Here is a 16,120-nt window from a genome sequence, read left to right on the forward strand (position 1 = left end):
TGTTAAAATCTTCCAAAAAGAACAAATATTTAGATAGAATTCATTATTCATCAAATATTGGAATAAAAATCCATCATTTTAATCAATTTATTTTTAATGTCCAATGTTATCCTCAAAGTGTCCAAAATAAGAAACTGGACAAAATTATGAGCCTTTCCCCTAAAGGAAAAAACAACGAAACAAGAGAAATTAAAAGACAGAGAGAAACTTAAGAAAATTATCTTGAAGTGTCAGGGTGATTCATGTTAAGAAATTCTATCAAATGCCCGAGAAATTCTTCGTGAAATCTAAGAAGCCCAAAAATTGCATTGAAAAACCAGAGAAACAAAAAAAAGCATCACAAATACCGAAAAACTTGAAAATTGCATCGCGAAACTCGAAAAACCCAATAATTGCATCGCGAAATCCAAGTAACCCAAAAAGTGTTCCGCGAAACCCAAAAATTGCATAGCGAAACCCGAAAACCCAGCGAAAAACCCCAAAACTACTTCGTCAAACTCGAGAAACTGAATAATTGCATTGTGAAATCCGAGAAACTCAAAAACTGTATCGCAAAACCCGAAATTCCACACATCACGAAACTGGAGAAACACAAGAATTGCTCTGCGAAGCTCGAAAAACTCAAAAATTGCATTGTGAAATTCCAGAAACTACATCGCATAACTCGAAAAACTCAAAAATTGCATCAAGAAACCCAAGTAACTCAATAATTGCATAGCTAAACACAAAAAATGCATTGCGAAACCCGAAAAACCCCGAAGAAGTACATCGCTCGATAAACTCTTTAATTGCATCGCAAAACTCGAAACGGCCATAAACGCATCACGAAACTCGAAAAACTTAAAAATTGCTTCGTGAATTTCGGAAAAATCTATAAATTGCATTGTATAACATCCGAGAATCTCAGAAATCGGATCGCGTAATCCGTATCCGAAAATTTCATTGCAAAATCTGAGATACTCAAAAATTGCTTCGCCAAACCAAAGAAACGCCAATTTTTGTTGGTCCCTGAGAACTGATCGACCGATCCCTGAGAAAAGCTGCGAAAACACAATTTAGTTGAGTGAGTGTTGAAGTTGTCTAAAAATGACCTTTGTAAAAACAAGAAAATGTTGCAAAATAAATTTTGATGCCCTTTCAGCCACTGAAGAAGGTCCATATTGGGACCGAAAGCTCTGGGCAAGACCAGAAAAGTGTTTTCCTCTTAGGGTGACCACTTTTCCCACTGGCGAACGCCGGATACACTCCCTATCACGAAATAAGGCTTAGGTCCATTATGGTTTATTTTTAATTGATGGTAAATCATCCCATAATAGTAAATTGGTAAGATAGTGTCAATTTTCGAAAAAAAAAAATGGATTCGGAGATAGTCCAGTGAGCAAATTTCTTGCAAAATGTGTCCTGACTGTAAGAATTTTCAAGTAAATTCTAGAAATCTTAATGCTCAATTGGCTCAATTGAATTTAAAATTAAAACGTGAAAAATCCTAGTGTGATAGCACCGTAAATCAATAAAATTAAAAGTACTATATAAATTAAAAACAAAAGAATCGTAGCTTTCGTTAGCTAAAAAAACCTTAAGGACTCTTTTATTTTATTGAATTTATCGATATTTTTAATTTTTAAAATGATATTTAAAAAATGATTTAATAATTAATAAAGTGTGTAAATGCAAGAAAAGATAATTATTTCTAAATTATCTTTTAAAGTTTTATGAATTTAAATTGATTATTTTATTCTTTTGATATTCTGAGTTTGTTGTCACTCCTTAAAAGCAAATTGCAAAAAACCCCATGAGTATTTATTCTAAGTAAAGATCATACAATACTTACCAAAAAATCTAATTTGAAATCACCGATTAACAAATCCTCCAAATGTTTGCCACAAATTGTGCAAATGATCTTGGATTGTTGATTAAGTGATGAATAAAAACTGCAGGCCAAGGAAAAATTTAGCAACTTCCAAATAAAAAAACAACAACTATGATGGTAAAAAATCATATTCAATAAGAAAATATCATGGTGAAGTAAAAGGAAATTTGCATAATTAGATTTTCGGGTCGTCTTTTGTGAGTTTCACAATTTTTGCGGACTCTTCCCACAATTTCCGTGCCTTTTCCATATCCTGAGCTGCCCTGTTAAGTGTGGCTTCCTTGCAGTCCATGTAGTACTTTCCGTTGACTCCCTTGAGTTCATCGGAAACTGTGAGGTGAATTGTTGTCTGGGCCCCCTGTTCGAGTGTCTTGAAGAAACCGCGAGTGATGAGCTTCACGGGATAGTTGAGTGGAAAGGGAACGTTGCGCCAAATGCCACTGTCCACCAAGCCCGGATGGAGGCAATTGGCCGTGACACCTGTTCCCTCGAGCCTCCGTGCCAATTCACGCGTGAAATAGATATTGGCGTACTTGGACACGTAATACAGGTAGGCAGCTGGTTTGGTATTTAAGGGATTGAGATTATTGAGATTGACACTGGCGAGTTTGTATAGTTCCGATGCCACAACGACTATCCGGGCAGGAGCTGTGTTCTTCAGCAGATCGATCAAGAGGTGAGTTAGGAGGAAGGGTCCATAGTGATTAGTAGCCATAGTTAATTCAACACCATCGACACTCTTTGCTCCACGAATTGCCAATGCAACACCAGCATTGTGAACCAGAACGTGCAATTTGGGCTCTGTCTTGATGATATCAGCTGCAAAAGCCCTGATTGATTCCTGAGAGCTCAGATCCAATTTTTTGAGGATGATACTGTTGTTGCCAGTACTTTTGATTATTTCCTCTTGAACGGCCTTTGCCGTATCCAAATTTCTGCATGCCATTATCACACGACATCCACGTTTGGCAAGGTCTCGGACAGTCTCCTTGCCAATGCCACTATTTGCTCCAGTTACTATCACGGTCTTGCCCTCCATTCTTGCTTTCGATGTGCACTGGCCGCACGTGAAGTAACAGTACAAGTTCACGAGGAAGATGACCGATGCGACGCCAGTAGCTCCTAAGAGTGTGATTGTCTGGACCACTGGGCAACTCCAATCAACTCCAAGAATAATCATAGTAAACCTCTGCAAAGATTTAAAAAAAGAATGATTTTCTTTTAATTACGTTTTTTGCTTTAGGTCACCTTTGCTTTTTTTAAAAGTACGCAACGCAATTAATTTTACAAGGTGTTAGTAATTAGTTAACAAGAAAACACGAGAAAAAGACCAAACATTAAACCTGTTGCAAAGTTTTAGTGCTCTTTTTCCGATTGTTCAAGAAATTCGCGTCATTAGTAGAGATGAAGTGTGGTAATAATTGTGATTTATGGGTTTATAATTCTACTTTGCACTTTGTATTCTACCAGTTTTTAATTTTATTATTATTATTTTTCATCAAAAAATACATTAAAAAAAAACAGTTTTGTTTAGTAATATTTAAATTGTGTGAATTAACATTTAAAGAGCTTTTTTTTTAACTATCTAACGTTGTCTTTAACCCATTCCTTACCATGGTATTATACATCATACGCAAATTGAGTGATTTTAGATTATTTATTCCTGGGCAATTTTTATCCGAATTGCTGTCGGGAATGGATTTTTAGTAACTTTAGTTCTTCAATTACTTGGGAAAAATAGTCCGACAGAGATAGAAATGCATTTTGTTGTTCTTTTTTCGCTTCGCGGAAGGTCATGCAAAATTTTTGCTCAAAATGGCGGACGGAAAATACGACATCCCGCCGAATTTGTTAAAATTGGCCTCTTTCCTCTTTCCTGATTTCATTTCTAATTGCCAATTTGTTTTCTTGGATAGTTACTCTATCTAAAGCAATAGAGTTTATAATGAAATGATGCACAGAATTTAAATTCAGTGCCCATTAAGACGTGTGTTTGACACGGGCTCCCCGCGCCCCCATAATAGGTAAAAAAAATCCTTTTCAAAAAATTTATCTATTAGTCTGTAGGAAACTAATCCCAAAATATGAACATTCTGTCTCAAGTATTTCTGGTACATTGACTGAATGGGTTAATATACAAAAAAGATTAGGGGAAACTGGGGCACCACCAAACACGGGGTAGCACCAAACACTAATTTTTATTTCTAAACTACTTGGACTATCTCGACCATTCCTTCAGTGTACAAACATCCCTATAGTGCCTATAAATTCCGATAGGTCTTATCCTCTAAAGTAGAATATCCGATTAAAAAATCGCAGTGTTTGGTGGTACCCCGTGTTTGGTGGTGCCCCAGTTTCCCCTAGTGAGATAATATTTTCTAGGGTAATTATAACCTTAAAGGCTCAAACATCCGTTTTTTATTTATCTCTTTTTTAGTTTAGGCCCTAAAAACCGTAATTCTCAATATTTCTGGATGAAATCAACACAGAATACTTAATATGGTTTTACTAATTGGTTTTCATTAAGGGACTTGCAAAATCTAGACAAAATAATTTTGGACCAAATAAATCGATAGACTAACCCCTTACCGTTTTATCAAAAAATCGAAAACCTGGTCTAAAAACGTTTAGGCAAGGCATAGGTGAGAAAATAGAATTCTTTTATGAAAATCTTTTTGTTGTTTTTGTTTTTAAAACTGCCGCAAAGTAAAACAATATCTATATACTCGTTCACCTTTTAGTAAAATTAATTTACTTCAATCAGAATACTTTAGATCGGTATATTTTTATTGAATTTATAATTGAGAAATTTCGCACAAATAAATTTCGTTGCTTTTGCTCTGATTTTTCCAACAAGACTGACGACAGCTACGAAATTGGGATTGTGCTCAAATTTCAAATCTTCAGAAAAAAGGTTAATAAAACAATGACTGCGTACTAAAGTAATTTTAACTTAATAAAAAAATGTATTATCGTTATAAATGTAACTGTTAGGGTTTTGACAGACTTGAGGATTAGTCGAGAGACGGCTTAGCGTAATTATATTATAAATAATGGTTAAACTACATTTCCATCAATTTCCACTAAGTGGAGATAATAATTCCACTAAGGATGAGAAAATATGACAATTCCTTATAGAAAATCGTACCCAATTACCCCATTTCATCCTTTGTTGTCGTATTATTTTAGAACAAGTGAATTCGACTTGATTTTCCAACAATTCCTAGTGAATTTGACTTAAAATGTCGAATATCTCATGTTTTCTTCCTGTATATAATTTTTTTCACACTAAAACTACGTCCGTATATTATATAACTTTTCTATTTATAAATTTTACTAATTGAACGCTACAAGATTGGGTGGTCGCTTAATTTTATGTTTTGAGTTAATTAACAGATAGGTGTAAACTTATAAGATTTGATTTTTATAACAAAATTGACTATTAATCAGTAATCCAAATTAAAGTGAAATATAAAGCCTAGAATAACGGTTTAGGGGAAAGTACCCATGCTTCGTATGATCCTAAGCTTCGTAATTTTTTAAATTTTTCGTATGTTTGTCAATCAATATGACTCCGCAATTTATTGAGAAACATTATTAAAAATTTAGTTATTACGAAGCTCTGGATCGTATGAAGCATGGACACTGGACACTTTTTCCTATTTCAATATTTGTCTCTTTTATTATACTTTACTCTTTTTTATTGACCATGATTACCAATCAATTCCTCATCTTCTGAAATTAAAATTAAAGTTTGTTTGAAGAATTTCACATTTGAAAAAGAGCTTTATCACTTTGAATAAAAAGAGGGTGCGATTAACTTTTTTTCCTCATAACTTTAACAATTTTTAGGTGTAAAAATATATCAACATTTTTTAATGTTAATTTTACAATTTTTTAAGAGTAAAATTAGCATGAAAAAGGGTAACTTAAACTCCTAATACACCTAAAAGGGGTAATATTTACACCGATTTTGGATCAATACTGCAGGGTGAAATTAACACTTCCGGAATGTTATTTTAACTTCATATATAATATATTATATATATTACTTATTATTATTACTTCATATATATTATATTAATTAGCATTAATTTTGTAATCAGCAAACTACTCGATTGTATGAGTGGCATATACGGTCTATGATCCAGGGTTTCTGTCGTATACCTGGTGAGCCCGGTAATGGTAAGACGGCGGCAGACGCAACCAAGTTACAGATTGGAAATAAAATATCTATCTATCTATTTTCGGATTTCTCTCAGTGATGGAACATTCCATTTATGAAAAATATCAAATTGTTAGCATTTTTTTTAAACTAAAGGTATCATGTCGAAAGAATCTTTATTATTTAAGCCAATCTAAAAAAATGAACGTGTTTTATTTTCTATTAATCCATAAGATATAATGAACTTTAATAATATTTATTTGAATCATCAACTTTCACGTTATTTCGTACACTAAATGATAATTTACAATCTTTCCAAAAAAAGACTGCCGTAAGACATTACTGTTAAAATTGCTGTTCGTCGCTCAATTGATCATTGAATGTGCCATAGAAACTTTTTTAGGTCTTTATGAATTAAATGTTCATTAAGTAAACGAAAAAAGCTCTTCTTGAAATCACTTCTTCATAAATATTCCTCCATTTCCAAAGTTTGGACATTTCCATTTGACCTCTGATTTTATATCTTACAACACTGAAATTTTTGGTATTTCACAATGTCTTACATAATAGAAATTTCAGCAATTTTTTCGGCGTTGTCTCGCAATGAAAGTCCCCCGAAAGAGTTGAACAAGTTCTCTTCGAGAGCAGAAACTCTGTATACGTGGTATTTTATTGAAGATTGGATCTGCATAAAGTTATTCATAATATTTTTTTTCTGAATACCTACAAACATTTTAATGGGAAATCCCATATTTACTAAGAATGTACTTGAATAAATGGAAATGATGATTGAAGGAATCTTCCACTATTTATAATATAATGGATTTGTCTTAAGAGATTATTCATTCGAAATCACATCTTACAGTATTGACCATGAACTTTTTAGCACAAACACGTAAATTTTTCGATTGAAAGCACAAATTAGGGCCTTATAGTGTATCTAATAATTATAGATTTTGCAACTTACACGAAAGATTTGATAGATATAATTTTTTTTAAGAAGAGTCACTTCACTGATTTCCACAATAAAAGCTGCCACTACAATATATCAAGTACGACTCACCAATGGTGAATGATTCAGGTGAAACAGTGTAATGTGACTTAAAGGTGCGGAATCCAACTGCCACACGAAAATATTCCCAGTCGCATCCACCTCTTCTTTTCCCAATTTCTGTCTTGAGAGTGTATGGGAATCCTATGATAATACTTATACTTTTTCTTGCCGCGTGATTTGTATGCTCTGTCTCACCAAACAACTAACAATAAAATGGTAATGAACTCTAAAAGTCCGCTATGGAATGCCTTTGTTGGTGTAATAAGAAAGAATATTCTAAGTACTTCTGTTGAACTTTGTAAATAATTGTAAAATGCGTTATATTCTTAATGGCAATTTGCTTTCGGGATTGCAAAAACTAAGTTGATGTTAACAAACAACCCAGAGGCTTGCAGCTTCAACTACTAAAATTTTTGAACTAGGGAAAGGCTTTCAGGTTTCGCACATTCTCTGGCTTCGAACATTTCAAATTTTTCCTATGTGAGCGTGAGAATACGTATAAGCGCGTTTAAGAGCCCCTTTAAGGATTATAAGGACATCGGTGTCCCAAAAAATGTTTCCTAACGGCTTTCTAAAGCTATGTTGTGCTCTAAAAAGTCAGAAAAAGTGATTTTTTGGACCCCGAATTTTTTACCCTCTCGTCCTTAAGATTAAAAAAGAGTTCGAAGAAGAACGTAAACCCTTCCGGGGGAAGCAAAATTCATCTAACTCACAATCAATTCAAGGATGAGTTAGTCAAAGAGGATAAAGCCCAACAACTGTTGTATAAATCGGTTCCAATCGATTCTAATTCGGTTATGAATCGATAAGCAATTTTTGTCCGAAAATAAATTCTATTACTCTTAAAACATTTGGGGGATCTTTTGAGTGCTTTATGATTCCGTTTATATCGATTTAGCACCGGTAGGGTGGAGTAAGTACTTTTGGTCACTTTAAGGTTTCATGTGCTTGTAATTTTTATAATCTTTATTTAAATAAAATGAAATCTTGTACAAAGATACCTTAAAGTCGTTTCTTCCTAAAAATCCAAGAGAATTCCCAAAATTTTTTGGATATTTTAGTGAAAAATGCATTTTATGCAACTATGCATGTTTCAGTACTTTTGACCACTTTGTAAGCACTTTTGGCCACTTGTTTCCAATAGAATTTTAATAAAATAACAGAAGAAATTCTTATTTAAAACCAATTTTATGTGATTATTAGAGTATTTTAAACGACTTTTTGCACATTTTCTATTTGATGTAAAAATCAGTCAAAAGTCACGATTGTTTTTACTGAAAACCGTGAGGTGCGCCGCGTGTAAAATGTATGGGAAAATGAATGGCCAAAAGTACTTACACAGCCGAAAAAAGTAAGCTCTTTTACCCACATCCGATTTTCATTTAATTTCTTAGAAAATCTTATTAAGGATGATATCACAATAAAATATAGTTAATTAAGAAACGGACTTTCATTGAATAACATCAAATATTTTCATCAAAAATATGAAATAATGCAAAACAATTTCTCTTAACAGTAACAAGTTCCTTAAGAATCCCATGTTTTTTTTAGTGATTGTTTTCCTTGTCGAGAATTTCTTTCAATAACTTAGAATTAATCAAGTCGATACAAAATCAAATATGGTTTTCTGATTCGTTAGATTAGAGGTCACGAAATTAGACCCATTTTCCTGTTCTAAATGAACTCATACTTGCCTTACAATGTAATTTTATTTTAGGTCGCCGAAAGTGCTTACATGGCCGAAAGGGCTGACTCTACCCTAAACAGTAAATGATTTTGAGGTATAGCTTCTAAGTCACGAATTTGAGTATTTCGCAAAGCCTGGAACGCTTTTTCACCCTTTTTAATTTAATTTTCAGAGCATAAGATTATCTGTGCTGTACACTAGATCCCAGGATTATGCACGTTTGCCTATCATTAGATGCCGATTTTTGAAATCATTTTTGAAATACGCCACGCCTTAATGTATGCTATTTATCATTATCATCATTTTCAATCCCTTATCCGTATTGGGGTCACGGGCCTAGAATATCCAGGCTAGCAGCCCACGCCTGTCGATCCTCCACCACTTCATGAAGATATTCGGGTTCGATCTCAAGGCGCTCCAAAATAAATTCCTGAATTTGATTCAGCCACCTTGTCCTAGGTCTGCCCTGAGTTCGAGGTCTCCTCACAATGGCTTTAGCAATATTCTATTTTCATTTAAACCTTCATTGTCGACTTAATTGACACTTGAGCTTTTTTCCAAGGCTTTTTAAACAAAAACGGGTGCTGTTTTCTCCCGAAAGTACCGCCGATAATTCTTAAGGAAAAACCATTTGTGATCAAAAAAATGATCTATTTTGAACAATATAAAATATAAAATTGATTAGGAAAGTCTCAAAATCATATCTGCGAGATATCAAGATGCTTATTTTTTTTTTAAATTTACTTTTTATCAATAATATTTCACTATTTTAATATTCGTAAAAATCCAATATTTTTAACCATTTGTTGGTGGCAGGGTCAGATCCTGGCTCTTTGCTGCTGACTTGGAAAGGGTTGAAGAGTTGATGAAATCCGTCTACGTGTGATCAATGGGATAGCTGGCTCATTCTTTATGGGGTGCCCCTTGTTCTGCTCTGCTGAGTGGCGCCGTCTTGTCTACTGGCCTGGACGTCTCTTGGTGGGTCTTTTGCACGGGGCCTGCTACCTTGAACAGGTTTGACTGTGTTCCGCGCGGGGAGCATAGTCATGCTCCCAAGCTAATGGTGGTTTCTTCCCCGGCTTCTCTGGGTTCTTTCCCCGCAGTGTACAGTCTGGGAGCGTGATTGCCTCTCTGGGGGTGGATGGTCTCCGGGGCGCCACTGATGCGGCGTCTGGGGAGTGGTACTGGGTTGGCGTCGCTCTGACTGAGGGATTTGGGGGTTGTCCGACTGTGGGCGTGGTCTGGCTGTCCCTTCTGCACCGTTGCATGCTCCCCTCACTGGTTTCGATATTAATTTTAGGTAGTGTGTTTTTTATCTCCTATATAGTATTTTTTCGCATATTTATTATATAATATTATTTAGTATAATCCACACCTCTCGTTTGTATAATTTAATTATTATTTATTTATATTTTTATATTTATAATTGTATATATTTTTACTTATTTAATTTAATTTAAATACGCCAAACGGCTGAACCAGCCTGGCCTTTGTCTCTTGTTGACATCTCCCAAAAAAAAAAAACAATGTACCCTACATTTGTTAATATGGCTTATACAACCAGTGAAGGAGTTTTTCCATCGTTTTACTCTGGAGGTTGGTAATCGACGCTAAGACGGCGATGGACGCATGGGGGTGGATGATGTCTCAAGATGAAAATAAATACAATACAATACAATACAATACATTCAAAAATTGGTAACTGACCATTTTCATCAATCTAGCGCCCAAACTGCAGCGATATATTATTTTTCAAATCTTCGGTCAAGAAATTAGAATCTATTAAAGTTTTGCTGTTTTTTTTAAATATAAAATTAGCCACGTTTCTTTTACAAAGTAATATTTGAAACTGTTCTGCTAATATCTTTTCCGATTTAGATAAAGTTTGTTTCATCTGAAATGTCTTGAAATTTACAATGAACCTAAAACAGTTAAAGATCAATTGAAACTAAAAGACATGAAATAAGTTTTTTTTTAAAGTAGTTTGTGTATAATTTGTGTGCTATATTGAATTTACATTTTGTAATTATTTATTAAATTATCTCAAATTGAATTACAACTCGGGGTATTCAGCATTCTGTGTAGCGAATTTTACTTTGCATGTTTCTTATACATTTGTTTATTATTTTGGTAGATTACTGACCTTAGTAATAGCCATGATCTTAAGAAACATTCCTAAGACAAAATAAGAAAATCAATTACGGGGTTATTCCTCATGGAGATGATTATACCAAAACATCTCTAAAGAGGATGGTATTTCCAAGAATTAATGAGCTTTTTATTTTTAGATGAGATTCTCGACAATCTTTTTTGATTAATTAATCCCAGATAAGTAAATAAAATTCTTTCAGACAAATTGTTTGATTTTGGTAACTTAATTTCTAAAAATATTACTAATAAAGGAAAACTTGTGATTTGATTGAATAAAAACAGAAGATTTTTAAATGCTCTGTAAGGTTGCATATCACAAAAAACTGCATGAAAACACGAAATATGGGATTTGAGATTATAACAAAAAATTATAAATATATAATAACTCAATGAAAAAATATATCGTGCTTCTAAAATTACAGAAAACACAACTCAATTATAAATTTTGTGTGCAGTTTATATACCTGTAATTTTAAATTTCCGATATTTTGATGTTAGTGTAATCATTTTCAGCTTTGCTAATCTTCAACGATTTTTCTGAAGGTAATAATTTTTTTCATTACAAATTAACGTGATAGAATCGGTAAACACCTTTAGATATTCACGAGTGATTGCTGTAGTCATTGATTAAATTTCTGATTTCCGAACTAAAAAACTTTCGTTATGAAGAGGATTTTGAAACCTTGCAATAAATACATATGCATTTGATATTGATATTTACAAAAAAGCTAAAAATATTAATTCCAATACCATTACTATCTCTCATTTTTTTTGTATGCTGGAATAACTTTTTATCATATTATTTCTACACTCCCTAATATAATTGTTTTGTAGCAAAATATAATATTTATTTTGTTTCTTCTACTTCATTGTATGAATTCATTGTTCAGGGGTCTATTAACTCGTGAAGTTCCAGGTTGAAGTATGCCCTTGTTACTATTTAGTACTAATAATAGGCATTTTTTTTAATTTTTCAAATAAACAGAAATCCCACAAAAATTAAATATTAAAATATATGGTTCTGTATATCATTTTACCTATTTCAATCAAACCTTTTGAAAGTATTCTGCATTTAAAGGTTTAAAAAGTCTTCAGGAGTAACCTTAAAAATAAAGGAGTCGAGTTATTACCGTGAAGTTTGTTGAACATTTAAAAAAAATTACATTTTAAAATAAAAAAATCTTTAACGGATTGGAGTAATCTGGACGAGTTCTCGACGGTTACATTTAAAATAATTTTGAGGTTATGTATGTATGGTCAGCAAAGTAATGAAAATAAATTATTCTGTGATAACTTTTTATCGGTTAACGCAGCGGACATCTGTCATTTTTTTTCCCAATCATCCGAATAACAAAGCGGTCACCGTACTAGACTTGCTAGCACCACCAGCGATCTGTCACATTTTTTGTGAGACTACTTCCACACCGAAGTTAATATAACACCATTTTAATTTAAGTTATACCCAAAATTTATCTATTTATTATTACATTCTAAAAAAAAATTTTTTAAAAGAAAATATTTCATTGACTATTCTAATATCAAATCCATAATTTCAATTAATTTAGTTGCTTGGCCGAAATTAAACACAAATAGGTCGAAATTGAAACCTCGGTTGACATGATAACTTATTTTCGATACTATCAACTGTTGATTCTGAAAAATCATAGTCACATTCAGTCACATTCCTTTTTTTAAAAATGTTATGCCCAGTTCACAATAACTTTTGTTTTGTAAACATGTTTTTGACATTTTAATGAGAGTAATGCCCAACGCACAATAACTTTTGTTTAGTAAACATGTGTTTGACATTTCAATGAGAGTAAGTGAGATATAGATCTAGCCATCTCGCTCATTCTTATTGAAAATTCTGAAAACATGTTTACAAACAAAAGTTATTGTGTGTTGGACGTAAACGCACAATAACTTTTGTTTTGTAAACATGTTTTTGACATTTCAATGAGAGTGAATGAAACAAAGATCTAGTCATCTCCTTCTCTGTTATAGGAAATTCTGAAAACATGTTTGCAAACAAAAGTTATTGTGCGTTGGACATTACAATGAATGGCCCAACAATGCGTAAAAAGTCGACATTCACTTAATCTACCTCTACCAGATATAGATTTATCGACACTATTGATTCGACAGTGTCGAAAAATTATTATTCCGCTCCTGAAAGAAAATTTTGCACTAGCGTTCTTAGTTCTTCCACTGAGAGTACTAACTCTCACTCTGAAGGGGCTTAAGAGCTCCTATAGGAATTTCTTATCAAAATTCTCATTATAAACCTCTTAAAGCTGCTTTAAAAGTCAAAACTTGTCGAAGTTTTGGGTCTACAAGGAAGCTTTTTTCCTCTTGGGAATTGATGTGAGAATCTTATGAGCACGTCATTATTTCTACAATACAATTAACCCTTTGGACATGGTTAGTATAAGTATAAATTTTCCTTTAGAGGAACAGTAAACTTCACTTAATGAGGAAGGATATCAAGGATTTTACTACGTCGTCCTTACCGTATTCATATTGCAGTGACTTCTCCGAATTTTACGTAATTACGTACGTGGAGGTTTTTTTTTTAATTTTCTGGAAATCGGACTAGCATCACAAAGATTTTTGTCCAAGTTCTTACGTAATAAAGACCACATATTACATCATGATGACCTGATTTTGTTATATGGGATATTAAAAAAAAAATCCTATTTTCAGTAATATTAGGAAAGTAGGGGGCAGTCGGGCACCTTTGAATGTGGGGCAGCTTTGAAATTGGGATGTTTCTCCTTTGTTTAAATGGAACTGAGCCATATCATGTAATTTAACTTCCCAATTAGGGTAAAGTGGTACAAGTTGGACAATGAATGGTACAATTTGGACAGGGCTTTTTGTCTTGATAAATTTTGTACTTCATTTTTGTGTATTTTTAATGTTTTAGTTTTATAATTTGGTTCCTTGTGCTTAAAAACAAATTTTGTACTGTATTTGTCAAGAAAAAAGCCATGCCCAACTTGTACCGGCGAATTGTCCAAACTTGTAACACTAATTCCAAATTATATCACTTTACCCTAACTTAAACTTCTCACGATACGGCACGAATTTATTAAAAAAAATAGGTGAAATTTCAGAGGTGCCCTACATCCCCCTAACGTCTTTTAAAAAATTAATTGTATTTCATAGAAGAACAAATGTATTTATTTGGAGCAAGGATTTTACTTAAAGTAAACCTTTCTTTTTGCTTCTCAGTTAACGTTAATAGATTTTTTTGAATTTAAATCATAAATGGGACATGATTTATTAAAAATTAACTTATATAAACCCCTCGAATTTATCGCTAAATATAATTGCACAATCATATTACTTGTATTTGTTGTATACAAATGTATACAGTAGTATGGCTACATATAATGTTTGTAGCATTCTCACGTTTGTATGTTGATTAAATAGCACAAAATTAAATTGAATTGGGGGTATACAATATGAAAAAAAAATCAACATGATAATATTTGGGCATGGTGACACTCCCACTCAGATATTTCACCCTCTGCTTCATTTATTGATTTCGCGTTGATTGTGCGAAGGATGCAAAATTGCCACTGTGTCTGGGTCGTTGCTATATCCGGAGCTGCATCCCGCTAAGATTTCGCCGACGTCTGTTGATTTTAAGTGAAGGTCTCTGACTTCGACACAAAGAGCGAAACCACGATAACACAAAGAAGGTGGAGCCATACTTATAAAATATATATCACAAATCTGGCGCGTGTGGAAGTCTTCAATTCGCTCATTTGTACTAGGCAAACAGAAGTATCAGCAACACCCATCTGGCCTTCCAGCTTCGTGACGCCTGCTACTACAGTAATGGCTAGCAATTTGTTGACCAAACACATATGGCAAAAGTACAAAAGTTGAATTGCAAATAAGCTTATGGATTGTTGGAGTTGAAATTGAGTTGTACAGCACTGTATGGGTCTCCCCCACTTTCTATTGGAAAATGCCTCAGTACATAAATGAGGGAATGATCTTCAACCGGTTCACATGTACTAGGCTTACAGAAATGAGTAGCGGTAGATTTATAAGTTATTTCAATGACATTTACAATGTCTTTTATAATAACATTTTAATACCTGCAATCAGGTGTAATTGCCTATGGTTGACAACACTAATTTCTGTTGCCACTAAATGTGAAAATTTAGCGTTTTTTTTCCGCTTTTATTTCCGAATAGCTCATAGAGATTTGCTACTAGCGTGACAACTGATAGAGGACATGAATGTGAAAAAGGGGAATGAGTTCAGGAGGAGAAGTAATCTACTGAGAAAGGAAATGACATGCCAAGTCTGTTAGGGGAACTTCTGATGCCCTATTCTGGCAACAGTTTTAAATACAATAGTAAAGAACATAAATTTTCTGTTTGTACCATCGCTGTGCTAAATGATTTTACACAACACGTGAGAATATAGCAAGTTCTGAAGCACGTGATGTTACCCATATAGCCAGGTGCCCAAATACAACTTTCTGCCTTTTCTGGTAAATCCACCAAAGAAGGGATGTATTGGGTTGGGTTATACTGAAAGCGGGGACCATCATTGAACGCAAAATAGACCACTTTCTGTCTTCGCGCAGCGACAAAGACGGGGGCGGGTTTCGGATAATGAGCACTGTGAGAGAAGGTTGCTTCTTTTTTATTTTGGAGAAGGAAGAGGTTCTCACAGGAAAATTTTTCCACACATGCATGTTGTCAAATCCAAATTTCACATATGTGGGCTTAGAAATTGAACATGTGGATATTTCAACAGGATTGCAGAATCGAGGAGTGTCTAGCGGGACATAGAAATTGATGGGAACTGGAGCCACAGGAGCTTTCCCGCGCAAAAGCTTAGAAATTTGGGATGCCATATACATGTGAAATTCAGCCATATGAAACTTATGCTAACAAACTCGCATGTGTGACTCCTTTCATCCCATATGATTTTCCCATACATGCGAAATGGGACAGAACCTTTTCTACCCCTTTACATACGTGCGCCAGAATGAGATGGCACGATATGCTTTAATTACCGACATCCAGGATACGTTCTTCCTATATTTGTCTTCAGGTATGGCAAATTTCCATTGAAAATTATGAAATAATGCAATGCATACGTTCTGCTCTTATCGATTATAATAGTTATTAAAATTTTCTTACTCAAGAGCCTCCAATAGTACAG

At 33.7% G+C, this 16,120-nt stretch overlaps 1 protein-coding gene across 3 annotated transcripts; it reads right to left on the bottom strand.

Annotated features, from left to right (window-relative positions):
- Positions 1-1,982: 1,982 nt before the first annotated feature.
- On the bottom strand, positions 1,983-16,120 carry LOC129799574 (retinol dehydrogenase 12). 3 transcript variants are annotated; one of them, XM_055843599.1, is made up of 2 exons: positions 16,099-16,120; positions 1,983-3,059 (listed from the first exon to the last, which is right to left on the bottom strand). In XM_055843599.1, exon 2 carries the CDS (start codon positions 3,048-3,050, stop codon positions 2,046-2,048), a length of 1,005 nt encoding a protein of 334 aa, XP_055699574.1. In that variant the 5' UTR covers positions 3,051-3,059; positions 16,099-16,120; the 3' UTR covers positions 1,983-2,045. The 3 variants fall into 3 exon arrangements, with proteins under 3 accessions (XP_055699574.1, XP_055699573.1, XP_055699571.1); XM_055843598.1 differs by lacking the exon at positions 16,099-16,120 and adding an exon at positions 15,040-15,116; XM_055843596.1 differs by lacking the exon at positions 16,099-16,120 and adding an exon at positions 7,003-7,296.

This window comes from Phlebotomus papatasi, chromosome 1 (assembly GCF_024763615.1).
Source record: "Phlebotomus papatasi isolate M1 chromosome 1, Ppap_2.1, whole genome shotgun sequence".
Taxonomy (NCBI): Eukaryota; Metazoa; Arthropoda; class Insecta; order Diptera; family Psychodidae; genus Phlebotomus; species Phlebotomus papatasi.

Bases quoted from the DNA above. Each gene is read 5' to 3' on its own strand.
- LOC129799574 (XM_055843599.1), bottom strand. From the start codon at position 3,050: ATGATTATTCTTGGAGTTGATTGGAGTTGCCCAGTGGTCCAGACAATC.